The following is a 27,524-nucleotide window of genomic DNA, read 5'->3' as shown; positions in this document are numbered from 1 at the left end:
GACAGTAATACAGACATAACAGGGGATTTTAATACCCCATTGACCTCAATGGATAGATCTTCCAGACAAAAAAAAAATCAACAAGTAAACAGCAGCTTTAAATGATACATGAGACCAGATGGATTTAATCGATATTTACAGAACACTTCATCCCAAAATAGCAGAATACATATTCTTTTCAAGTGCACATGGATCATTCTCTAGGACAGAATACATGTTACAGGACACAAAACAAGTCTTAATAAATTCAAGCATCTTCCCCAACCACAATGGCATGAAACTAGAAATTAGTGACAATGAAAAAAACTGCAAAACAAACAAACACACAGAGGCTAAATAACATGTTGCTAAACAATGAAAGGGTAAATAATGAGATCAAGGAAGAAATTAGAGAGTTTTGATTTATTGAGACAAATAAAAATGAACACACAACAATCCAAGACCTTTGGGACACAGAGAAAGCAGTCCTAAGACAAAAATTCATAGCAGTACAGGCCTAACGCAAAATACAAGAAAAATCTCAAATAAAAAATCTAAACTGTCACCCAAAAAGAACTAGAAAAGAAACAACAAACAAAGCCCAGAGAAAGTAGAAGGAAACATAAGATCAGACCAGAAATAAATGAAATAGAGTCTAAAAAAACAATTCAAAAGATCAATGAATCCAAGAACAGACCAACAAAATGATGTCTTTTTTTTAGATTTTATTTATTTACCTTTAGAGGGAAAGGGAAGGAGAGAAATATCAATGTATGGTTGCCTCTTGTGCATCCCCTGCCGGGAACTGGCCTGCAACCCAGGCATGTGCCCTGACCGGGAATCGAACCACAATCATGTGGTTCGCAGGCCCGCACTCAATCCACTGAGCCACACCAGCCAGGGCAAATGATAAGTCTTTAACCAGACTCATTAGGAAAAAAAGCAAGAGGACCCAAATAAATAAAATCAGAAATGAAAGAGGAGAAGTACAACTGACACTGAAGAAATACAAAGGATTGTAAGAAAAGACAAAAAACAACTATATGCCAACAAATGGGACAACCTGAATGAAATGGATGAATTCCTAGAAACATACAATCTTCCAAAAATTAACCAGGAAGAATCAGAGAATCTGAATAGACAGATTCAGCTAGTGAACTTGAAGCAGTAATAAAAAAAGAAAAACTTCCCAACAAACAAAAGTCCTACCCACAGCAATCAGACGACAAGAAGAATAAAAGGTATCCCAATTGGAAATGAAGAAGCAAAACTGTCATTATTTGCAGATGACATGATACTCTACATAGAGAACCCTAAAGATTACATCAGGAAACTACCAGAACTGATCAACGAATTCAGTAAAGTAGCAAGATGCAAATAATATCCAGAAATCAGTTGCATTTTTTACACCAATAATGAACTATCAGAAAGGGAAATTACAAAAGCAATCTCACTCACAATTGCTTCAAGAGAAGCAATAAAATATCTAGCAACTAACTTAACCAAGAATGTGTAAGACTCGTACTTGAAAAATTATAAAATGCTCAAGAAAGAAACTGAAGAAGATACAAATAAGTGGAAGCATATACCACATTCATGCATAGCAAGAATTAAACATCTTTAAAGTGTCCATACTACCCATAACAATCTATAGATTCAACTCAATGTTTATCAAGATTCCAGTGATGTATTTCACAGAATTAGAAAAAATATTCCAAAATTTATAAGTAACCAGAAAAGGCCCTGCAAGAAACAGAGAAAGAATAATAAAGTTGAAGGAATCATGCTACCTATTATTAAACTGTACTGTAAAGTCACGGTATTCAAAACAGTATGGTACTGGCATAAAATCAGACACACAGACCAATAGAACAGAGCAGAGAGCCCAGAAACAAACCCACATCTTTATAACCAATTAACATTTGACAAAGGAGGCAAAAACATACAATGGGCTAAAGATAATTTGTGCAATAAATAGTGTGGGGGAAACTGGACAGATGCATGCAGAAAAATGAAACTAGAACACCTTCTTACAACACACACAAGGATAAATTCAAAATGAATGAAAGACTTAAATGTTAGACTCAAAAACAAGAAAATCCTAGAATAAAATATATACAGTAAAATCTCAGACACTGTTCATAGCAATATTTTTTCTGATATATCTCCTTAGGCAATGAAACAAAACAAAAATAAGCAAATGGGACTATATCAAACTAAAAAGTTTTTGCACAGCAAAGGAAACCATCAACAAAATAAAAAGACAACCCACTGAATGGAAGGACATATTTGTTGATACCTCTGATAGGGGATTAATATCCAAATTTATAAAGAACTTGTAAACACAACACCAAAAAACCAATCCAATTAAAAATGTACAAAGGATCTGAAAAGATACTTCTCCAAAGAGAACACACAGATGGCCAACAGATTTTAAAAAGATGCTCGATGCCACTAATCATCAGAGAAATGCAAATTAAAACCAGAATGAAATATCACCTGACATCTGTCAGAATGCCTATCATCAATAAATCAATAAACAACAAGAGCTGGCAAGAATGTGGAGAAAGGGGAAACCCTCTGCACTGTTGGGGAGAATGCAGATTGGTGGAATGAATGTGGAAAGCAATATGGAGTTACCTCAAAAAAATTAAAGATGGAGCCCTGACCAGTGCAGCTCAGTGGGTTGGGCATCACCCTACTGAGCGAAAGGTGGCAGTTCAATTGCCAGTCAAGGCACATGCCTGGGTTGTGGGCCAGTTCCCAGTTGGGGGCGTGTAGAGACAACTAATCAGTGTTCTCTCACACATCAATGTTTCTCTCCCTCTTTCTCCCTCCTTTCCCTCTCTCCAAAAAATGAATAAATAAAATCTTAAAAAAATAAATACAGAACTGTCTTATGACTCAGCAATTCCACGTCTGGTAATTTAGCCAAAACACTAATTCGAAAGAATACATGCACTCCCAGGTTCACTGCAGCACTATTTACAATAGCCAAGATTTGGAAGCAGCCCAAGTATCCATCAAGAGATGAATGGATAAAATAGCTATGCTACATTGACACTATGGAATACTACTTGCCTGTAAAAAAAAAAGAAAACTTATGTCTCATCACATACAAAAGATCATCAATAACATTAATAGCCTATTTCTCATCAGAAACCATTGAGACAAGAACGTAGTAGGATGACACATTTAAGATGCTAAGACAAAAAAGACCTGTCAACCAAAAATTCTAATATCTGGCAAAAATGTTCTTTAGGAATAAAGGAGAAATAAGACATTTCCAGGTAAACAGAAGCAAAAGGAGTACATTACCATTACAACTGCCCTACAAGAAATGTTAGAGTCCTTCAGACTAAAATGAAAGAATGGTAGACAGTAAAAACTAGAGGACCTAAAATGAAAGACACTAGAAGCTGTATGAAGAAATAGAGAACACTGGTAAAGATAACTACATAGTAAAAGAGGAGTTGGGGAGAAAAGGAAGAGGAGAAAGAATGACAGGGGGAAGGAAGTGAGAGAAGTGAAGATAAGGAAGAAGAGGAATAGGAGCAGCAGCAGTGGCCACAGCTATAGGCTATATTGCTAAAGAGGCCGCATGGAGTAGTGTTCAGAGGCCATTTAATAACCTGGGCCAAAATACTGGAGAAAGAAATCACAGGAGGAGGCCTGTGATGCCACTTTGGGCATCAAGATGATTCTAGGCCCAGCCACTATCTGATGGTAACTGTACAAAAATCACTATTTAATAAACTTTGGTTGGGACAGTTAGATACTAATTGCAAGTTCAAATAACTAAAATCCACATGTTATACCATATTGGGCAACAGGTCATAGTTTAAAATAATTCTGGAATTATCTACATGATATGCAAGTACACAGAAATAAGTACCATATTTTTAGGACCATAAGATGCACCTAGGTTTTAGAGGGAAAAAATAAGAAAAAAATTTTTGAAGCACAAAATGTGGTAAAATATTTAATAACATAAATAACAATATTTCACCAATGTAAATGTAAAGCTACATTTGGTCTATAAGATGTACCCTCATTTTCCTCCCAAATTTAGGGGGAAAGTACATCTTATAGTCTGAAAAATACGGTACTATGTATAGAAATAAACAGAAGTTAGTATTATGTAAAAATGAAAAACTTCTAAGCAGTTACAATCTAAATAATAAGATAAAAAGAAAGCAGTAAACCTGATGATATTAAATATAAGTGAGGATGTAGGGCCAATAAAATTTTTTTAAATATTTTTTAAATTTAATTCTTGTTCAAGTACAGCTTTCTGTCTTATATTCCCAACCCGGCCCGTCCCCCGCCCCATGCTCCCCGCCTCCCTCCCATTTCCGCCCCCCACCCTTAGTTATTGTCCATGTGTCCTTTATACTTGTTCACATGAGTCCATCCCCTTTTCCCCTATGATTCTCTCCCTTCTCCCCTCTGGACCCTGTCAGCCTGTTCCATATTTGAGTGCCAATAAAATTTTTATTTACTCCTGATCCTAGTGGAATCATAAACAGCACACCTTCTTAAGCTGAGTATACACATACTCTATGAACAGAAACTCCACTCCTAGTAATACACTCAACAGAAATGCATATATATATATGTAGAAAATGACATGCACAAGAATATTCATAACAGCAATATTCATTTTAGCCCAAACTGGGAAACAATAAAAATGTCCACCATTTGGACATATACTTTCTGGTATAGTCATATAGTGAAATTCTACAGAGCAATTAAAATAAACAGATCACTTCTCTAGGCATGACACGGATGAATTTCACAAATAAAATATTTAGTGAAAGAAATGAGACACTAAATTGGACATAATGTATAATGACATTTATATAGTTCAAAAACAGGTAAAACTCACCTGTGACACAAGTTGCCTTTGGAGAAGAAGGGAAAGGTACTACTGTGCCACTGACACTTGGTGAAAATACACTGAGCCACACCGGTGCACATTTCTATAGACAAACACTTTTTCCGTATATAGATTGTATTAATTTGTTAGGGCTGTTATAACAAAATACAGATTGGGTGGCTTAAGCAAAAGAAATTATTATCTCATAATTTGGGAGACTGGATGTAAAAGATCAAGGAGTTAGCAGTTTTGGTTTCTTCTGAGGTACCTCTTCCTGCCTAGTGATGGCCATCTTCTCCCTGTGTCTTCACATGGTCTTCTCTATACCTGTCTGTGTCCTCATCTCTTCTTATAAGAAGGGTGGGTCCCATCATAATGGACTAGAACTCACCCCAATGACCTCATTTTAATTTAAACACCTCTTTAAAGACACTATTTCTAAATACAATCACATTCTGAAAGTAATGGCAGTTAGAACTTCAACATGCAAATTGGGGAAGACACAATTCAGTCTATAACATGTGTATGAAATTAAGGCAACAAAATAGAAATGGCAGATACTTAAACTGAAAATAAAGATTAAAAATTAATCTTAATCTTTAAAATTCATCTTTAACTAATCTTAAATTAAAGATTCCTACTCAAAATATGTAAAGGTTTGACATACACTTATAAGATCAATACTCTGGCTCTACTTGACAAATGATCTTTAAAAAGTAGAAGATGCAAGTGTCAAGCAAACAGGAATAAAAATGTCCATAAGAAATTTAAATAAGCACTGATCTCAGGTGTTGTTTCACATATTAAATTTAAAAAGTAAAATACGATGACAAGAGAACTGGGAAACTGGCATACGTACATAACAATGAGGGCATTACAAAATTAGTCTAATCTTTCTAGTGAGTAATCTGTTAAAATATTCCAAAAGTTATACAAATGTCTTTAATGTTTGTCTTTATACTCCCCAAAGAGGAAAATATCCCAAGAAAGTAAAATCTTTAAAAAAACAGTGAGAGCATTTGTTATATTCCTGAAATTATAAAAACAACTCAATGTCTCCCACCCGGAATATGTAAAGAACAAAAATGTAAAGAACCTTATTTACTATGTAGATATGTAGATATAAAGAAATGTTTATATACAATATGATTGATTAAAAGATACTATTCAGTGACAAAGGTCAGATATAGATAGATATGTGTGTTCATGAATCTCCTCACATCACTCCCTTGATTAAAATCCTTCAATGTCTCCTCACCAAGTAGGGATTTACAACCAACCTCTGGTTCTTGCTCCATTGCTCTCTGCCCTTCATCTCTGCCAAAGATCTTATCCGAAATGTGGCATACTTTCTCATGCCTCCTCATCAGAGTGCTTCCCCCACAACCTTCTTCTGGTGATAAATTCCTGCCAACCCTTCCTTCCAGACCTAGTCCAAACACCTGTGTTTGAGCCCATCAGCCAGAGTTTTGTGGCCTTCTCTGCACTCCCAATAACTGTGCACAATCCTTTATATTATACCACTTTAATTGCTAAAGCACATGCAGCTTTCCCCCACTAAACTGTGGGGGCAGAGATTGTTGTTCATATTTGTGTCTTTGGAGGCTGGAATTACAATAAAAGCTTAATGAATGAAATAAAATGATAAACAGTAAATGAAGGGTTTCAAGGACGTGGATTTTTTTCCTTTGTAAAGTTGCTTAGACAAGTGATTTTAATGTAAATCACTTTAAATAAATACAGATATCTAAACAAAAGTATTGTCTCCCTTTTCAGAATAATGTTCTTCAAATCAGGCAGAAGCTTCTTGGTTATACGTCCGTCATCAGGCCACAAGCTGACTTGCCAAAAGTCACATAGCAAAAACATTCTAACTGCCAGCATTTAGCCACAGCTGTCCTCTAAATGATGGCCCGACATTCCCTTCCAGGATAGTTTATTCACAGATTTAATCCAGTCCTTAAACTCTAGATAAAAAGCATAAACCAGCCAGGCCAGATATGAAGATGAGCGAAGGAAGAACTTGTTCCCTTCTCTTTGTTACCTGAGCGGCACACAGGACATGAAACCCCACCACTACGGCTTGTTTACCACACTCCAGTATTTTGGAAGGACTAGCTCCCTGAATGGGGAGAAAGAGGAAAAAAGAAAAACCAGAATGCTAAGTCGAGGCTTCAGACACTTTCAAGAAATCGCCCCTTTTCAAATCAGCCTCCTGCAGGCCCAGCTGCAGCTGCGGAGGGGGAAGTCCGCACGGTGAGCAATCCCAACAGCCCTGGGGATTTCACTCTGAGAAAAGCTTCTCCTTTCACAAGTAAAAGGAAGCCTCCGTCTTTCAGTGCGACAGTGCGTCGCGCTGGCACAGAACTGAACTGACGCCCTGGCGGCAACCCAAAAGGAGGGCAGGCCGAGGCCGGGAGGCACACGGGCAAAAGAGAATCGGGCTCTGCCTGGCGGTGACGTCAGCACTCGCTTTTTTCGGAGCAGGCACTGGAACTGTTCCAGGCACCACAGTTCAGACTCGGTCCAAAGACAAATCGGTGATTATCTGATTTCAACAGCGCTGATAATCCCTGGCTCCCTTCCCAGGCCTTTGAGAAACGCCTGCAAATCTTCTCACTGGGTTTCTGTTTCTCCTAAGAGCCCGGTCTAGCCATAAATGCCCCTTCTGTGGGATTTTCTCTGTCCTTCTGCCCTCGGAAACGTTGTTTCCTCTCGAAGTTTGCAGGGACGACTTCCCAAAGGAGGCCTGGAAACCAGGACCGAACAGGCCGACGGGCGGCCGCGCACCCAGAGGCGCCCTCCGCGTCCACTCGCACCGCCGAAAACCAGCCCCTCCTGCTCGCCCCTAACCGACCCCGGCCCCTTCCTCCCACTCGCCACAGCCTGCGGCCGCAGGACTCCTAGGCCGGGCCTGGCGGCCTCCGCCCCGGGGAACAGGCCCTTGTAAAGCCGTCGTGCCCTCGGCCTCAACCCCAGGGGTAATGGACACTGCCCAAGGGGCCCCGCTCCCAGCGTCCCCGAGGAAGCGAGGGCTCCCGGGCCGGGAGGCTGTGGGGCCGGCAGGAAACCGGGCGGAGGGGTCCCCAGGGGTACAACCAGTACCAGTCAGACGGGGCGTGCTTCTTCGGGAGGCGGGAACGCTAGAGCGGTGCGAGGTGCGCAAGCTGTGGCTGTTGCCTCCCCACCGAAGGTTCTGGAAGTTGGCTGTCCAGGCATGCGCAGTGCACCCCTTAGCCCCCTCGGGGAGCTGGGCAGCTTTGCAGGCCCATGGTGAAGCCAGGCTGGGAGTCTTTGCTCGTGGGCAACTTCTCTCACCTCTGTGTGCATATCCACTGAGCAACTACTGTGTGCCAGGTTCAGTGCTCGGCCCTGGGTGCAGGTGCGGATTCTCACACACCTCCCTCGAGGTGGCAGAAAGAGGTGTTAATCACAGGACTGCAGGTAACATTGCCTTGGAAACGAGCTGTACGAGGACAAGCATGAGGTGTCCTGAGAGTCTATGGAGGAGGGCCTGACCAAATCTGGGCATCAAGGAAGTCTTCCCAGGGGACATGCCAGCCTGGATATCTAAGGTGGTAAGATTACTAAGGCCTGAGGGTAGAGAGGCACAGCAGGCACAGCGTTTCAGGAAGAGAAACAGCAGGAGCAGAACGATGCCATGGGAAGGAGCATTGTTGTCCCTTTAAGGAACTAAGCAAAGAGAAGGTGGTAGAGCAGTTATGCAAGAAGAGGCTGGAAAGGTGGGCAAGGACAGACCATGGTGGGTCTTAGTCTTTATTCCAAGAACTTTTCGTCTTTCTTACGTTGCTCGAAACAATGGTCATGAGCATTATGATGCTTTGCAGTTGATAATGCATTGTTCCCATTAATTTTAACAACCTGAGAAGTAACTAATAGTTTTCCCAGCTGACGGAACTGAGGCTTACAGAAGTTAAGTATTTTGCACTGTCATTTGAGTAGCAAGGCTGGACCAAGGCTGGACTGTGGTCACAGTCACTACCACAACTAAGCATAACCAAGTGAATAAGTTATATCACCACAAGTTTTCTTCAAAAAGATGTCTGTGATGTTGTATTTAGGCATTAGTAATTGATCCATCTAGAAACCAGTCCAAAAATGTGCAGCATGTAACAGAAAATGCTAATATTCATTTCTCCCTTAATTCACAGCATGCATTCTCAATTGGGGAAATGGGGAGTGTTGTCCTTGAGGGAAAAATTGGTTCTTAGGGAGACTAAAAATTTTTTTTAGATATTAACAATGATTAGTGGCACACCGAAGTTCAACCCTACCCAGCAAAATCTTACTTCTCTTCTAATACTGTCGTGTATTGCTTAACAACTGGGATACATTCCGAGAAATGTGTTGTTGGCAGTTTCATCACTCTGCAAACACAAACCTAGATGGTGTAGCCTAGTATACACACAGGCTACAGGAGTCCTTGGCAGATAGTGCATTGTGATTGCAGAGCACGGCCATGAAGCAAGTAAGGCAATTAAGCAGGTCATAATCTCTTTGCTAGCGAGGGGCTTGCATTTTTTACATTTGTTGTAAAAAATGCAATACCTATGAAGCACAATAAAATGAAGTATGCCTGTCTATGGTATAGTCTGTTGCTCCTAGGCTACAAACCCGGACAGCATGTTACTGTACTGAGTACTGTAGGCAGTTATAACGCAACAGTAAATATTTGTGTATCTTAACATAGAAAAGGTACAGTAAAAATACAATATAAAAGATTAAAATAGTGGATTGGTATAGGACACTTATGAATGGAGCTTGCAAGACTGGAGTTTTTCTGGGAGAGTGAGTGGTTGGTGAATGTGAAGACCTGGGACACTACTGTATACTGCTGCAGATGTTATAAACACCATACACTTAGACTACTCTAAATTACTTTTTAAAACGTCTTTAATAATAAATTAACCTTGACTTTTAACTTTCTAACTTTATAAGCCTTTTAATTTTTTAAACTTTGACTCTTTTATAACACATTAAAACATAAATACATTGTATGGCTATACAAATATATTTTCTTTCTTTATATCGCTATTCTATAAGCTATTTTCTACTAAAGAATGTTTAACCTTTGTGTTAAAAATGAAGATGCAAACATACCCATTAGCCTAGGTCTACACAGGGTCAAGATTATGGATATCATTGTCTTTCACCTTCACATCTTGTGCCCTGGAAGGGAAGGTCTTCAGGGGCAATAACATGCATGGCACTCTTGTCTCCTATGATAACAATGCCTTTTTCTAGAACCCCTCGTGAAAGGCTGGCCTGTGGCTCTTGAGGAGGTGTCACTCTTTTCAGAAATATGTCCTATGTCCATGGTGGTTTGCTTCATTTCTTTCTTTCTTTTTTTTTTTTTTAAGATTTTATTTATTTATTTATCTTTAGAGGGGAAGGAGAGAGGGAGAGAAACATCAATGTATGGTTGCCTTTCGTGCGTCCCCTGCTGGTAGTTAGCCTGCAAGGAACCGGCCTGCAACCCAGGCATGTGCCCTGACTGGGAATCGAACCGCGATCGTCTGGTTCGCAGGCCCGCACTTAATCCACTGAGCTACGCCAGCCAGGGCTTGTTTCTTTCTTTTTTCTTTTACTTTGGGCCCATTTGAGGACATGCCCAAGAGCAGAGTTCCAAGAAGCCATGAGACAATGCTCCGACTTTAGGCAAGTGAGGGGATGCTTATATAAGCAGGAGAACAAAAAGAAATATAGCTATGCATCAGCAATTTGTTACACACATTCAAGGATTAGCAGTTCTATATCAGTTGAATTTATATTTGTATATAAATAAGGTAGGGTCATCAAGCACCTGGAGTGAAGAGTCATGGGGAAAAGTGTGGAAGCAATTATTTCTACATTTTTATCAGGACGTAGAAAGAATAGCCACTGCCATCTGTAATCATTAGTCTTTTCAATCGGAACTGTTGGAAAGTGTACACGGATGGTCCTCAGACAGTCTTGGTTGGGAATTTACTGTATTCTCTTGGTTACTGATCAAGTTGGAGCAGCAGCTTAGACACCTCTCCCTTTGCTTCCTCACTCTCTATTAATGAAAACCTTTTGGTGTTGAAGTCCATGTTTTCAGACTTTTTAAGGAGCTTGCTAAGGTCTGCAAAAGCTTCTCCTAAACCCTTCACTGTGAATTTTCTTGAGGTTTCTTCGTTTCCTTATCCTGCAGTTTCCTTTTCTCTTGTGTCTTCTTCAGCTATGCATTCCTGCTTGTCCCGACAACTTCTCATCAGTCAGTTCCTCAGGAACAACTTCTATGAGCTCCTCGGTGTCATCCTCATCCACACCCAGGTTAAGGTTGTTTACCATCTCAACCACAGCCTTGCTGACTTTTGCAACTCTATACTATGCTGCTACAACAGCTACAACATCACTAGGTTATAGGCACTTTTCAGCTCCATTATAATCTTATGGGACTGCTTTGTACATGAAGTTCATTGTTAATCAAAACATCATTATGCGGTGCATGACTATTTTCTTGAGGGAGAAATTTAATTTCATTTAAACTTAAGTTAAATTAATTCATCTCAGGAGAGGCCCTAATAAAAAAAGTTTGAGAAACATTGTTCTACAGTAATGAAACCTACAAGTTTTAGTGGATCAACCAGAATAAAGGTCACATTTTTAAAAACTCTCTTACAGCTAGATGTGATCGTATAAATAAGTTCTGGCTCATGGGAAGTAATGTAAAGTGTTGAGTACAACTTCTTGGATGGGTCTAAAAATGAGGGACAGCTCTGGCCTGTGGCTCAGTTGGCTGGAGCATCATCCCATACACCAAAATGTCGTGGGTTCGATTCCTGGTCAGGGCATATACCTAGGTTGTGGGTTCGGTCCCTAGTCAGGGTGCATATGGGAGGCAACAGATCGATATTTCTCTCTCTCTCTCTCTCTCTCTCAGTCTCTCTCCCATTCACCCTTCTCTCTCCCCCTCTTTCTCTTCCCCTTTCCTTCTCTCTCTCGAAATCAATAAATATAACCTCAGTGAGGGTTTTTTTAAATTGTAGAAATAAATTAATTAAAATGAAGGGCAGTTCTTTTCTGTCTTCCCATCACCCTGTACTTGGAAAGCAGACGTGGTAGCAAAGTCCTTTCCAGCCGTGTACAGGAGGGCCACAACCTCGAGATGTCAGTGAAGCAATGAGACAGAAAGAGCCTGGGAACCTCATGGAGCAGAACCACCCTATGCACGCTAATCCACATGCCTCCATCAGGGAGAAATGCACTTTTATCTTAATTAGCCAGTATTAATTTGGAACTCTATTATATATAACTAATCCCTTACTCATTATTATTGTGGTAAAAATATATATAACATCAAATCTACCACCTTACCCATTTTTTTAATCGTATTTTATTGATTATGCTGTTACAGTTTTTCTGAGTTTTCTTTCTTAGACCCCTCCACTCAGCATGGCCCACTCCCTCAGGCCATCTCCACACCCTTGTTCATGTCCACAAGTCACAACTATAGGTTCTTTGGCTACTGCCTTTCCTATACTGTACTTTACATTCCCATGGTTATTCTGTAACTACCTATTTATACTTCTTAATACCCTTACCTCTCACCCATTCTCCCACACCCACCCTCCCACCCTTTTATCTTTAATCTTTGGCATTTTAATTATGATATGTATTAGGGTGGGCCTCTGTGTCCATCTTGTTTGGAACTCTGTGCTTCAGGACTTGCATGTCTATTTCCTTCACTTCTTTCATTATTTTTAAAATAGATTTCCTATTTCTTGCTCTTTCTCTTCTTCTTTTGGCACCCCTATGAAGTGAATGATGGATTGCTTAAAGTTGTCCCACAGGCTACTTACGGTATCTTCATTTTTTATGGATTCTCTTTTCTTCTTATTGTTCTGATTGGATGTTTTCCCTTCCTTATGTTCCAAACCATTGAATTGATTCTCAGCTTCATTCACTCTACTGTTGTTTACCTATAAATTGTTCTTTATTTCAATTAGCGTATCCTTCATTTCTGACTGGATCTTTTTTATGCTGGTGAGGTGCTCACTAAGTTCCTTGAGCATCCTTAAAACCAGTGTTTTGAACTCTGCATCCAATAGATTGCTTATCTCCATTTCATTTAGCTCTTTTTCTGGACTTTTTGTTCTGTTCCTTTATTAGGGCCATGTTTCTTCATCTCCTTGTTTTGGCAGCCTCCCTGTGTTTGTTTCTATGTATTAGGTAGAGCTGCTTTGACTCTGTGTCTTGATAGTGTGGGCTAATAAATATAGTGGGTGTCTTGGAGAGTCCAGTGGCATAGCCTCCCTTATCACCTAAGCCTCGTACTCAAGGCATGCCCTTTGTGTAGGATGAGTACACTCTCATTTTGTAGTTCAGCCTTGATTGCCGTTAGCAGGTCAGTGGGAGGAGTTTACCAAGGCCAGTCAGCTGCAAGGATTGAGTGTGACCACTTACCACCAACCTCCACCCTCTGTGGAGGATCAGCTCTGTAGGGGCAGGGTGGTGGTGCTCCTACATGGTCTTTAGCTGTCCACTGGGTACACTGGCCCTGGGGTTTCCCAGGTTCAGGCCAAGGTCAGCGCACACATATGTTTTGCCCTGGGTTACCCTGCCTGAGTTATAAAGTAATGTGCTGAGATGGCTGCTACTTGGGCTGGGATTAGACATTTCCAGGGGAAGCCAACTTATGAATCTAGACTGCTAGTTCCAGGCTTGTGGCTCACTGAGGCCAGCTGCTGCTTGTTTGAGAAGATTTAGGAAGTTGTGAAGCATGAGCCAAGACCATTCATATGGAAAAACATTTTGCGTGGGCCTGTAAGTTGGGTGGGGCAGAGTCTCTGGGGATCTCCAAGGTGGGTCAAACAGTGCTAGTCGAGTGGATGGAATTTCAGATATAGCACTAGTTTGCTGGCTCTGTGGAGTAAGGGCCAAGAAAAGCAGTGGCCTTTGCTTGCCTTGATGCCTGATACTTCAGCCTCCCCCTCTATACCACTGTATGCCCCTCAAGCCGCTACACCATCACTGGAGCCCAGAGACAGTGAGTCTGAGTAGGTGAGTAGGTGAGTCTGAGTAGGTGAGTAGGTGAGTGGGTTTTTTAAAAGGAACTTCTGGGGCTCCAGCAGTTTCCTCCACTGACTCAATCCCCATTGGTTTATGCAGCCAGCAATTGTGAGGACATATCTTCCTAGCGCTGGACCCTGGGCTTGGTGGCCTGGTGTGGGGCTGGGACTCCTTGCTCCTGAGATGTTGAATTTTCATCCACCACATATGGATGTGGAACCAGTTGGTTCCATGCCTGCACCCCTCCTACCAGTGCAGATAGATGTGATTTCTTTAATTCCATATTTGTCACACTTCCATTCAACTCAATTTCTGTTGGTTCTGAGTTACAGCCACTCTACATTTCAGCTGCAATTTATTTGTGATTGTGCAAAGAGGTGAGCCATGTCTGCCCACACCACCATCTTGACCAGATGTTAACCGTTTCTAAGTATAAAATTCAGTTGTCTTAGTATATTCACATTGTTGTATAACAGACCTCTAAAACTTTTTCATTTTGCAGCACTATAACTCTGTACATACTAAAGACTAATTTTGCTTCACCTTTTCCCCCTACAGTAGACAACCACCTTTCTACTTTCTGTTTCCAAAACTTGATTTTATATATTTCAGATGAATATTTGTCCTTTTGTGACTGGCTTATTTCACTTAGCATAATCTCCTTGAGGTTCATCCATGTTGTAGCATGGAACAAAATTTTCTTCTTTTTAAAGGTTGCATAAAATTCCATTGCATGTATATACCACATCTTTTTCACTGATTCATCTGTCAATAGACATTTGGGTCACTTCACCTTTTCAAATAAGGCTCTTGTGAATAATATGCTACCATGAACATGGGTGTGCAAATATCTGAGATCCTCCTTTGAATTGTTTTGGACCTACTCCCAGAAGTGGAATTGCTGCATCATATGGTCATTTTATTTTTAATGTTTTGAGGAGCCTCCATATTCTTTTCCATAATTGTTGCACTATTTTATGTTCTCACTAATAGTGCACAAGGGTTCCAATTTCTCCACAACTTCACAAAGAATTCTTATTTTCTATTTTTTAGAGAGTGGCATACTAATGAGGATGAGGTGATGTATCATTGTGGATTTAATTTAAATTTCCTGATCTTCCATGATTGTAATGTTGAGCATTTTTTCATGTGCCTATTGGCCATTTGTATGGCCATTTGTATGGCCATTTCTTCTATACAGAAATGTCTATCAAGTCTTTGCCAATTTTTTAATTGTTTTTTTTTGTTGTTGTTGTTGCTGCTATGTTGTAGAATTTCATTTTGTATTCTGGACATTAACTCCTTATCAGATATATGTTTTGTAGTATTTTCTCTCATTCCATAGGTTGTTTTTTCACTCTGTTGATTATTTTCTTTGATGCAAAGAAACTTTTAAGTTTGATGTAGTCCCATTTGTCTATTTTTCAGCTAATTCCTTGTTCTAACTAATCATTAAAAATAATAATAAACTAGACTTCCAGTCAAGATGTAGCCACAGGTAGATACACTTTGCTTTCTCACACAACCAAAAGAAAGACAATAAACAATTTAAAAAGAAGAAACAGCTCTGGCTGGTATGGTTCAGTGGATTGAGTGTTGGCCTGTATACCAAAGGATCACTGGTTTGATTCCCGGTCAGGGCACATACTTGGGTTGTGGACCAGGTCCCCAGTAAGGGGTGCATAAGAGGGAACCACACATTGATGTTTCTTTACCTCTCTTTCTCTTTCCCTTTCCCTTTCTCTAAAAATAAATTTAAAAATATATTTTTAAAAATAATAAAATCAAAAAATAACCAAAACTGCCACAATATCAAATTGTATGGGAGTCTGACAAACAAAGAATTAAAGAAGAAACATACATCCAGACTGGTAGGAGAGGAGGAGATAGGCAGCCACAGCAGAAAGAATGTTCAGCAAGGCAGCAGCTGGTGGACCAGGAGCACCCACATTCATGTGTGGATAAACCAGGAGGAACAACTGGGGAGCGAGACAAACCACACAACTCAGGGTTCCAGTGCAGGGAAACAAAGGCTCAAAATCTCTAGCTGTAAAAACCTGTAGGGGTTGTGGTGGCAGGAGAAACTGCCAGTCTCATAGGAGAGTCCATTGGAAGGACCCATGGGGTTCTACACAAACTCACCCACCCAGGGAATCATCACCAGGAGGGCCAAATTCAGTTGTGAGTAGTAGGGGAAGTGACTGAAAGCAGGTCGAGAGCCATGCAAACGTCACTGTTTCCTCTCTTACCTCTCCCTCCCATACTGTGCTACAATGCGGTGAGATTGGTTGCCCCACCCTAGTGAGTACCTAAGACCCCACACCTTACAACATACCAGGTGCACCAAGACAAAAAAAAATATATGGCCCAAATGAAAGAAGAGACCAAAACTCCAGAAAAATAATTAAGCAAAAAGGATATAGCCAACCTATCAGATGCGGAGTTCAAAACAATGGTAATCAAAATGCTCACAGAAATGCCTGGGCACAGACACAAAATAAAGGAAGAAGTGAAGGCTATACAAAGTGAAATAAAGAAAAATATACAGGAAGTCAGCTGTTAAGGGAAGGAAACCAGGACTTGAATAAACAATTTGGAGCAGAAGGAAGAAATAAACATTCTATCAGGACAGAATAAAAAAAACAAGAATTCAAAAAAATAAGGAGAGGTTTGGGAACCTTGAAGACAACTTTAAATGTTACAACATCTGAATCATAGAGGAACCAGAAGGAGAAGAGCAAGAGCAAGAAATTGAAAACTTATTTAAAAAAATAATGAAGGAAAACTTCACTAATCTGGTGAAGGAAATAGACATGCAAGTCCAGGAAGTTCAGAGAGTCCCCAAGAAGTTGGACCCACAGAGGGCTACACCAAGACACAACATAGTTACATTACCCAAGATTAAAGATAAGGAGAGAATCTTAAAAGCAGCAAGAGAAAAGGAGAGTATTACCTACAAAGGAGTTCCCATAAGACTATCCATTGATTTCTCAAAAGAAACCTTTCAGGCAAGAAGGGGCTGGAAAGAACTATTCAAAGTCATGAAAGGCAAGATCTATATCCAAGATTAGCTTTCCAGCAAAGCTATCAACTAGAATGGAAGGGAAGATAAAATGCTTCCCAGACAAGATAAAGGAGTTCACTATCACCCAGCCCTCATTATATGAAAGATTAAAGGGACTTATTTAAGAAAAGGAAGATAAAAAATATGAAGAGCAAAATAACAAGAAACTCACAACTATCAACAACTGAACCTATAAAACAAGAAGAAACTAAGCAAACAACTAGAACAGGAGCAGAATCACAGAAATGGAGATAACATTGAGTGTTATGGGGGGGAGAGACGGGAGAATTGAGGAAAAGGTACAAGGAATAAGAAGCATAAATGGTAGTACAAAATAGACAGGGGCTGGTTAAGAATAGTGTAGGTAATAGAGAAACCAAAGAATTTATATTTATGACATATGGATAGGAACTAAGGCAGGGGGTGCTGGAGGATGAGGGGAGTTTTGCTTTTAAGGGGCATGTATGAGATTGTAGCCACTTAATTTGGAGGTTTGGATTTGTGGACAATGAAAACCCCAAGTCAAAGATGAATAGTTAAGCAATTTATTGAGCGAAAGCAAAGAAAAAGCAAGAATCAAAAGCATAGAGCACCAGACAGGAAATCACCAACACCTATATAGAGACACTAGGGAATCCTAGAGACAGCAGCATTCTGGATTTGTCTGGGAAAAGTTCTGAGCAAAGCATCCTTCCCTCGGGTGGGATTTCGAAGTCTCACTTTGGGGGCTCTGGTTAAATATGTTTTAGACAGTGTTGTGTATGCACCAAGGGCCTTTTGTGACTTGATTGACCAACCATTCCCTCCAGGAGAATAGCCATTTCTTCCCCAAGGGAATGATCAGTGTTTACAGGTACTGAGTTAAAAATTAATGGTGCTTAGTTTTCCATGGAGAAGGGCTAGTTCTCCTTGGAAGACAGCACACCTATATTTCATTCTTACAATAAAAGGTCACGGCTCAGGCATAAACAGGGGGGATCTTAATATTTCTTTAACCCATCAGGGTTGCAGTACATAGAGTGATAAAGAGGAGAAAAAATGGGACAACTGTAATAGCATAATCAACAAAATATACTACTACTCTAATAATAATAGTAATAATAATAATAAACCGGCATAAATGGCATAAATAACAAAATGAGCTTACCATAGTAAAAAATGATCTGGTCCTGGAAGAAATTAAGATGCTTTTTAATTTACCATAGTAGATTATAAAAAACACAAATAAAGCCATATATTATATAAATGGCAAGGAAATTTGAAAAGTGCATTACTTATCTGGACTTTGATATTTCCCATCTGGAAAACACATCTCCAACTCTTGTTTTTTGATATTATTATTATAGTCATTATATAACCTATTCTTCACCCAGGTGAGCAGCTGTGTGTATACTGAAGGTAAACAGTGATACTGGTTTCACATTCCTTACTATAAACCATCCATTTATGTGAAATGGAAGTAAAGCATGCAGAAATTCCCTTGGATCTGAGAGTAGGGTTTCCCCCCAGCAGAATTGTTTGATCAGCATCAATTGGCTATGAATAGCAGCCAATCAGAGTTTAGGAGGGAATAGTATTTCCTAAATAAATATGATTCCCAAGAGCATGTTGTCTAAAGAATTTCTCAGGCTTGAAATCCAACAGAGGACTGACTCAGTAGAACTTCCTTCTACCACTATGAAGGAAAGTGGTGTTCTGCTTTTAGGTATCACCTTCCTGATTCTGATTGGAGTTCAAGGTAAGGAGTTCTGAGTTACATTAGGTTAGTAAAGTCAGAGATTTAAACTGCTGTAAAAGCCTCTTGATTTGCACAGTAAAGGTGATTGTTTTTGTGCATCAGAAAGTGATATGAGTCATTCGTAAAAGCTTCTCAGTGATGTTATATATTATATAAAGTTCATATCTTACACTTTCCAAATTAAAAAAGTTTTCTCATTCTTAGTATGCAAATTCCTGGCATGTTGTAAGTGTCTGTGCTTAACCAATTAAAGATCCAATAATCAGAAAAAATTTCCTAATCTGTTTACTATCTATGTTTGTTACTTTGAGCAAATTAGTGAACTTTTCTAGATTTAAATTTTATCAGCTGTAAAATGGAGATTTTATAGTTATGCTTTTTCTACCTATCTCATAATGTATGGTATATAGTAAGCACTGAGTAAATATATATATTTATAAATATGTTTCTATATTTATAAATATATAAACTATATATTTATAAATATATAATTATATATTCTATAATTCTTACTAATTGTTATATAATTCTTATATATCATAAATAATTTATATATATACCAGCAAGGGTTTATATGAAGAAGAAATTAAACCCTTGCTGGTATAGCTCAGTTGATTGGAGTGTTGTCCTGTACACCAAAACGTTGTGGGTTCTATCCCTAGTCACAGCACCAGCCAGGGTGCTGTTTGCGGTGTGTGTAAGAGACAACCAATCAATGTTTCTCTCTCTCTCTCTCTCTCAAATTAATAAACATATTTAAAATTTTTTAAATTAAGAAATGAAGATAGTCCTGGCTGGGTAGCTCAGTTGGTTAGAGCATCATCTCAATAGACCAAGGTTGCAGGATTGATCTCTGATTAGGAGACATACAAGAATCAACCAATGAATACATAAATAGATGGAATAAGAAATTTCTTTCTCCCTTCCTTCCTTCCTTCCTTCCTTCCCTCTTTCTTTCTCCCCCTTTCCATCTTTTTCTCTCTCTCTTAAATCTATTTTTAAAAAGGAATGAAGATAGTGTATTTTAAATAATTTCCAAAAGTTTAAAGCACTATTGAAAAGCGAGGCAGTGGGGAGGATGATGATGGTGGTGATAACTGGTTGTTATACGTACAGCTTTCTGTCCAAACCAACACTGTATTCTACTAAGGTCACATAGTACATGGCTTTGGGAAATGCTTAGGAATGTGGTCCATATAGCACACATGAATTAGGTATCTATGTGTCTGGCCTGCAATAGGCATTTCTTAAATATTGTGAACATCTTTTTTTCCTAAAGTTGTATAATGTGGTTAAGAGCAATGCCTTTGGACTCAAAGTCTGTATCTGCCCCCTAAAAGCTGTATGACTTTGTTCTCTACTTAACTTATGTGAACTTTAGCTTTTTGTCTATCAAATGGAGTTAATACTTAAAAAGTTTGTGGCAAGGCTCTGGCTGGTGTAGCTCAGTGGATTGAGTGCGGGCCTGCGAACCACACGATTGCGGTTCGATTCCCAGTCAGTGTGCAGGCCAGTTCCCAGCAGGGGACTCATGAGAGGCAACCATACATTGATATTTCTCTCCTTCTCTCCTTCCCTTCCCCTCTAAAGATAAATAAATAAAATCTTTAAAAAAATAAAAAAAACAAATTGTGGCAATGTTTATTAGACACTCAGTAAGTGGCACTCAGTAAATGGTAGAAATAACCGTGACTAAGTCAAATACATAATTTCTATGGATCACTGAAGTTGAGACATTGCCCTAAACCAGTGTGTGCTACCCTTTCTCTTTCCCTTAGGATCTCCAATGATGAGGAACGGACGCTGTTCCTGCATCACCACAGAACGAGGGATGATCCACTTAAAATCCTTGAAGGACCTTCAACAGTTTCCTCCAAGCCCTTCTTGTGATAACACTGAAATCATGCAAGTACAATCTCATCCAATGTTCATGCATCATGCTGGCAGAAACATTAAATTGATTGTGGTTATTACCTCAGAATGCTTGCCCATACAGACACTTAAAACTCAGATCGTTGCTTCTCTGTAAATCTGACCTACTTCTTTCTTTTCTTAAACGTATTTATTTAATTGTTGGTCAAGTACAGTTTTCTGTCTTTTGTTCCCATTGCAGCCCGCCCCCTCCCAATTCTTTCTTTTCTTAAAAAAAAAAAACTAAGTAATTTCTGGTAGAGATTAGGAACAAATGTTTACATATCACAAAAATAATACATGTTCATTGTAGAAAAGGTTTGATGCAAATAACCCAAAAGAAGAAAATTAATATTTATAATTCTTTCATCCAGTGACAAATACTGTTAACTCCTTGATATGTAGTTTTCCTGATCTCGCACATTTGCTTTGTGTGTACATATATAAACACAAAGAATATATACATATATTTAGAAATACAATGTATATACACAAATAAAATCATACACTACATACTGTTTTGTAATCAGTCTTTTCATTAACATTATACCATGAACATTTCTTCATATCAGTAAATCTTCTGTAATAACACCATCTTTTTATAATAATGTCATTTTAATGGCCAAATTACATTTCAGCATATTGATGTACCATAATCTGTATGATCAATGCCCGAATGTAGGTTACTTCCAGTTTTTAGCTATTGAAATTAAACTCATTATGGCAATATTGTGTCTTAAATTTGTTTATATTAATAATACCTTTCTAGAGAGCAGAATTTCTAGGTTAAAGTATATGCATACTCTAAGTCTTTTGAAGCCTAAATCAAGGATGATATGGAGAATGGCTACTCTCAGAGTGTACTGAAAAATTAAAGAAAACAATCTTTGAATTATCCCCGGAGACTCTGCTGTGTGATTTAAACAATTCAACCAGTCTGTTAATCTTGTTTTAGAATAATATTTTACTATGTTTTAAGTAGTTTCATTAGAAAATGTGGCAAAATTCATGCTGATTTTTATTGTTTTTGCAAAAAAGTAGGTATTTTATTTTGCTTCTTCAGTTAATCATAAATAGCTATTTCCAGAACAAAAGAACCAGTATCATCTTTAGATGTGAATTTCTCCCATTGCATATACCTGTTCAATTTTTAAATTTATGGTTATGTGCTATCCTAGAAATTTATCTATGTCCCCTCAAACATTTAGAAAATGAAAAGGCAATTGAAGGGGTTAGTCAAAGAATATATATGCCTAGCTTGTGGACAGACAATAGCGTGGTGAAGTCCAGGGGAGGTGGGGGGTGGGGGCTGGATGGAGGTGGATAAAGGTGGAGGGAAATGGGGGACATCTATAACTATTGTCAACAATAAAAAGAAAAGAGAAGGCAGGAAAAAAAGACTGAAAGTCTCAGATGCTTATAGTAAAGTCATAAGTACAATCTAACTGGGGAAGCACTTAAATTATTAAAAGTTTTTTAAAAATGCTATTTCTTTGGCAGTGCTACAATGAAGAATGGGGCTCAAACATGTCTAAATCCAAATTCAAGAAATGTGAAAAAACTGATTAAAGAGTGGGAGAAACAGGTTGGTGAAAAGTAGGAACAAAATGTTCTTTCTCTTAAAAATTAACTGGAAGACAAAGAATGTATGTAGTTCTTTTAAAGGTACATTTTTAAAATTTGTTATTTTGCTCCTGTTTGTCCCTAGAATGATGTCCTCACTTGAGGTGTCGTTATGTTCCTGCAGAGAGTATCTCCTGTCTATCACACCATTAGAATGTAGGCTCCGTGAGGGCAGGGAGCTCATCTTTCTTATTCAACACAATAAATACACATTGAATTGAACAGTAGTCTACTGAGGATAGAACGGTAATGAGATATACTACTTTCCTACTGTAGCAAGTACGCTAATGATGAATTAAAGTACAATGGGGCCTTGGCCAGGTATCTCCGTTGGTTGAAGCATCAATCCGATATGCCAAGGTTGTGGGTTTGATCCCCAGTCAGGGCACATACAAGAATCAACCAATGAACGCATAACTAGGTGGAACAATAAATCTCTCTCTCTTAAAAAATATATATATTAGGACTTCCACCAAGATGGAGGCATAGGTGGAAACACTGTGCCTTCTCCCACAACCAAGTTTGAATATAACAAAGGTTTAGAGACCAAAGACACAGCAAAAAACAGAAAACTGAGTTATACGGAAGTCCGACAACCACTAACCGTTCAACGGGGACAGTAAGAGGGGCAGAGCCAGCAGCGAGCAGGGTCGGGCAGGACAGATCCCCGACCTAGACGCGCAGGCAGCCCGGAACCAGTTGGGGTGCGGGGCAGACTGACCACGGTCTCACATTCGCGCACAGTGAGACGGACCATGCAGGCCCCAGGGGGCGAGGGCTGACGGCGGCGGCACACTCGAGTGCAGTGGGACGAAACACTCTGGCCCAGTAACAGGGGCAGCTGCAGCACCTGTGGGGGCCGCGGCAGGAGGTGGTAGACGGGACGCTATAGTTCCTTGTTGACTCCGCCCCCACATACAATGTCACAACCCAGCGACTGAGTTGCCCTGCTCTAGTGAACACATTTAGGACTCTGATCCTGCTACGGAACAAGCACGAACAGCCCAAAAGATGGCGCAAGAAGAACTCAAAGTCCCAGAGCCAATAACTCTCAGCGACCGAGAAATTGCCAGCCTCTCAGAAGCACAGTTCAAGACACTGTTTATCAGGATGCTAACAGAACTGGTTGATTATAGTCACAAATTAGAGGAACATATAGCTAAACTAATTGAAATTAAGGGAGATACACAGGAAACCAATAGTGATGGAAAGGAAACTGGGACTCAAATCAATGGAATGGACCAGAAGGAAGAACGAAAAATCCAACCAGAAAGAAATGAAGAAGTGAGAATTCAAAAAAATGAGGAGAGGCTTAGGAACCTCCAGGACATCTTTAAATGTTCCAACATCCAGATTATAGGGGTACCAGAAGGGGGAAAGAAACAGCCACGAGTGGAAAACTTATTTGAACAAATAATAAAGGAGAACTTCCCCAGTCTGGCAAAGGAAATAGACTTCCAGGAAATCCAGGAAGCTCAGAGAGTGCCAAAGAAGTTGGACCCAAGAAGGAACACACCAAGGCACATCATAATTACATTAGCCAAGACTAAAATGAAGGAGAGAATCCTAGAAGCAGCAAGGGATAAGGGGACAGTCACCTACAAAGGAGTACCCATCAGACTGTCAGCGGATTTCTCAAAAGAGACCTTACAGGCAAGAAGGGGCTGGAAAGAAGTATTCCAAGTCATGAAATCCAAAGACCTACAGCCAAGATTGCTTTATCCAGCAAAACTTTCATTTAGAATGGAAGGACAGATAAAGTGCTTCTCAGATAAGGTCAAGTTCAAGGAGTTCATCATCACCAAGCCCTTATTATATGAAATGCTAAAGGGACTTATATAAGAAAAAGAACATGAAAAAGGTTAACAGTGAAAGGACAGCAAACTCACAGTTATTAACAACCACACCTAAAACAAAAGCAAACCAAGAGGACAGCTAGATCAGGAGTGGAACCATAGAAATGGAGATCACATGGAGGGTTAGCAACAGGGGAGTGGGAGGAGGAGAAGGGGGGAGAAGGCACAGAAAATAGCATAGAGGGTAGGTAGAAAACAGATAGGGGGGAGAGCAAGAATAGTGGGGGAAATATAGAATCTAAAGAACTTGAGACATGTGGTTATAAACTAAGTGGGGGAGACTGGTGGGGGAGGGAGTATGCGGGTGGAGGGGAATGAAGGGGGGGAATAGAACAACTGTAATGGTATAATCAATAAAATATATTTAAATATATATATATATTAAATAAAAATTAAAGTACAATGTGAAATATAGAATAAAATATGTAGAAGAACCTTGAAGATTATAGAAGGAGTAATTAATTTTGCTCCTTAGGAGAAAGGGACAAGGAGAAAGAGACAAGGAGAAACTATTAAGTTTCTATTAAGTGAGTTTTTATATCAGGTGACATTTGATTTGGGTCTTGAAGGAGGGTAAGGATATCATGAAAGAAAGAATAAAATCATTAGAGAGCTTTCCATGTTCAAGGAACCTCAGGTTTATATAGAGAGAAAGTTTGTAGGGAAGGAATTAAGGGATTGAGGTTAAAAGGTAAACCAGGACCAAGTGGGAAGAGTACTGTATGACACTCTGCGGTGTTTTGTTTGAAGAGGACCACAGAATATGTAGTGCAGAGTGTGGCTTCCGGAGTCTGACAGGCTAGTGGTTCTGCCAGATACCAGCTATGCAACTTTGGTCAAGTCACCCTCTCCAAGCCTCTGTCTCCTCGTAAGAGAAAAGTGGATGATGATAGTACCAACTTCAGAAGGTTGTACTTGGGACAGTTAGGCCGTAAGCCAGGTTGGAGTGAGGGTAGTAATAAACTAGGAGAGTGGGCAACAGAAGACCAATTGGAGGACTTTACCTCCTCCTCAAAGTGGGTGAACAAGAGAGAATCGAAAGGAGCCCCTTTGAGAGTAGAGCAACTTTAAACTGGTTTTGAGGATAAAGAAGGACCACAATCTGGAGAGTTCAAATATTGTGTAAGAAAGGAAAAATGGTAAGATGAAGAAACATTAACCTTTCTCCCCCTCTCTTTGCAGGTCAGCCAAAAGAAAAAGCAAAAGAAAGCAAAAAACATCAAAAAAAGCAGGAAATTCCTTAAAAGTTAAAAGATCTCAGTGTCCTCAAAAGAAGACTACATAAGCAACCACTTTACCAACAAGCATTTTGTGTTAAAAAGGTTCTTGTTCACTATACTGAAATAATTCCAATAGGGGGTGGCCCCTTAATCCATAAGCTTGCTTATCTGACTAAAAATTTTAAAGCATCACTATAAAATTGTAATTAAAGCTAGAAAGTGGCTTTTAAAATCCAAATGTTAGGAATTATTATTGTTTGTCTTTAGTCTGCCACCTACAACCAGCTGAATTTCATCACGCTTAAGCGCATGATCTTAGTAACACCCACGTGTGGACGATTCCCACACGAACACAGCCAACACTCAACAGCTGGTTGAGCAGCCCTATGCTTCCAAGATCACAGCCTGCTGTCTCCAGAGAGTATTCTGAGGCAGGCCAGCAAGCCTCAGCTTGTCAGCATGCTGATAAGCCAAGCAGTTTGGAGTTGAGCTGGACCTCGCCAAGCTGCCTTGGCCATGGGCATCTGTATTTGAATCAGGCTACAGGCCTCACAGGCAATGCATCTGGGAGATAAATGCTGTTTCTTTTTTCTGGGAACCACCACTGGTGAACACCAGCGCTTCACTTTCAGAGGCTTCTATCGCGCTCTTGAGGCCACGTGACTCCATCTTGCGTGCCCAGGCTGACCACATTATTTCTGTTGTTCCCTTTTGCCTCAGTCAAGCCAGTTCCTCCCTGTTCTACCACAATTCAGTGCCTGCCTCCTCTGCTACGTAGGCCATAATCTTGCTGACCTGAGTTGTAGCTATCATTCTTTCCCCGACACCCCACAGGCCTGCTTCCCACTCATCTTCACTTGACCCAGGCTTCAAGATTCAGTTCACTCTTGACTCTTAAATGAAACCTCCTGGACACTTGGATGATCTTAAAACTCTTATTTCACTTGTGCTCCACACCACTCCAGGGAGCACTTAATTATTTCAAATTGTTTTTTGTCTTAATCTATCTTTCCAACCAGATTGTCAGTTCCTTAAGGCTAGAGGCCACACTTTATTTCCCTGAAACTGCTGCGGTGCCTCAAATACTGTAGAACCAGGTTTTGGATCATTTCCTAGTTGCAGGTGTTACAAGTAGGAGGACAACCAGACCATCTCTCAGAGCAGGAACTGGCTATGTATTGCCTACTCAATATTAAGTAATCCCTGGTAACTTCTTTTAGTCATTATCTTCTGGCCGGTGTCCCTTCAGCCCCCGGGGGTGATGCAATATCCTTGTCTGATTATGACAGGATGTAACTTGGCCTCCTCAGCAGATAAGAAGGAAATGTTTAAATATTGGTGAATATTCTGAACTGTTTTCATAAAATATACAAGGAAGCTAGAATGATAGAATCTTACAATGAGACTCTTCCAAAGGGCTTTAGGAATCAACCAGTGTCCGACCTCTACACAAATTCCTTCAGTACCATTCCTGACAAGCTTGGTTTTCTGTGATCTGACAAGAAAGCCACCAACATCCTTTCGAAAACTCATTATAGGTAAAGAGGGATGTCATTGTCATTAAATGTCTTCAAACTTTTTTCAGAGTTTGTAAAGTATAGTGATTGTCGATTGCCTCACCAGGTCTCGTGAGAGAGGAGGTTTTAAGATACCAAGAGCTAGATAGCGGGAGCAGCAAATCCTGTAAGTGGAGACCTCTCTCTGCAGGGCTCAGAGACTGTCTTAAAGACAGTCTTTAAGGTTCACCGACCCTTAAAGAGGAGGGTCGGTGAACCGTGTAGGACCTCATGTCTTTGGCCAGGATTTAAACGTATACCTTACTTTCCCAAGCTTTGTTACTCCTTACACCCCAGATGATTTTCAGTGCTGGCCCGTGGTGATCCCACCCACACAGTGTCTTAGCTAATCCTGAAACTCCAGCTTCTTTCATGTAACTTCCCTGAAAAATCTAAATGGTCCCTAGTTTGAGAGTCTGTGACCCAGTCGCCATGCATCTCACAGGTAAAGTGGACAGTGGATAACCAATAACCAGAAACCACATGTTATGAGATATATGTAAATGATAATCATTCACCATCTATATATGTATACTCTCCAAGCAAATAATTAAGTTCAAAGCAGTAGTACCATATATACCTTGTACTCTAAAATAATTTCTTTGTTGAGACAGTGGTATCAATAAATGAATCATTAATCAGAA

General features: G+C 39.7%; 1 protein-coding gene and 1 long non-coding RNA gene across 3 annotated transcripts; both read left to right on the top strand.

The window, feature by feature from the left end:
* Window positions 1-5,023: 5,023 nt before the first annotated feature.
* Window positions 5,024-17,942, top strand: LOC118990448 (uncharacterized). The gene is made up of 3 exons (XR_005067225.1): window positions 5,024-5,034; window positions 11,868-11,872; window positions 17,871-17,942. It is a non-coding gene; the product is annotated as an uncharacterized LOC118990448 (long non-coding RNA).
* A 650-nt stretch (window positions 17,943-18,592) lies between these two features.
* On the top strand, window positions 18,593-27,258 carry CXCL9 (C-X-C motif chemokine ligand 9). Of its 2 annotated transcripts, none has more exons than XM_037050968.1 (4): window positions 18,593-18,714; window positions 20,493-20,619; window positions 22,126-22,210; window positions 25,287-27,258. In XM_037050968.1, the coding sequence occupies exons 1-4, from the start codon at window positions 18,654-18,656 to the stop codon at window positions 25,353-25,355; spliced, it is 342 nt and encodes a 113-aa protein (XP_036906863.1). In that variant the 5' UTR covers window positions 18,593-18,653; the 3' UTR covers window positions 25,356-27,258. The 2 variants fall into 2 exon arrangements, with proteins under 2 accessions (XP_036906863.1, XP_036906865.1); XM_037050970.1 differs by having other exon boundaries at window positions 22,126-22,214.
* The last annotated feature ends 266 nt before the right edge of the window (window positions 27,259-27,524 follow it).

This window comes from Sturnira hondurensis, unplaced genomic scaffold (assembly GCF_014824575.4).
Source record: "Sturnira hondurensis isolate 20B ecotype Veracruz unplaced genomic scaffold, ASM1482457v3 Scaffold0007036, whole genome shotgun sequence".
In the NCBI taxonomy this organism is placed as follows: domain Eukaryota; kingdom Metazoa; phylum Chordata; class Mammalia; order Chiroptera; family Phyllostomidae; genus Sturnira; species Sturnira hondurensis.
Note: the sequence above shows the minus strand (reverse complement) of the source record. Positions and strands in the feature narration are given on the sequence as shown.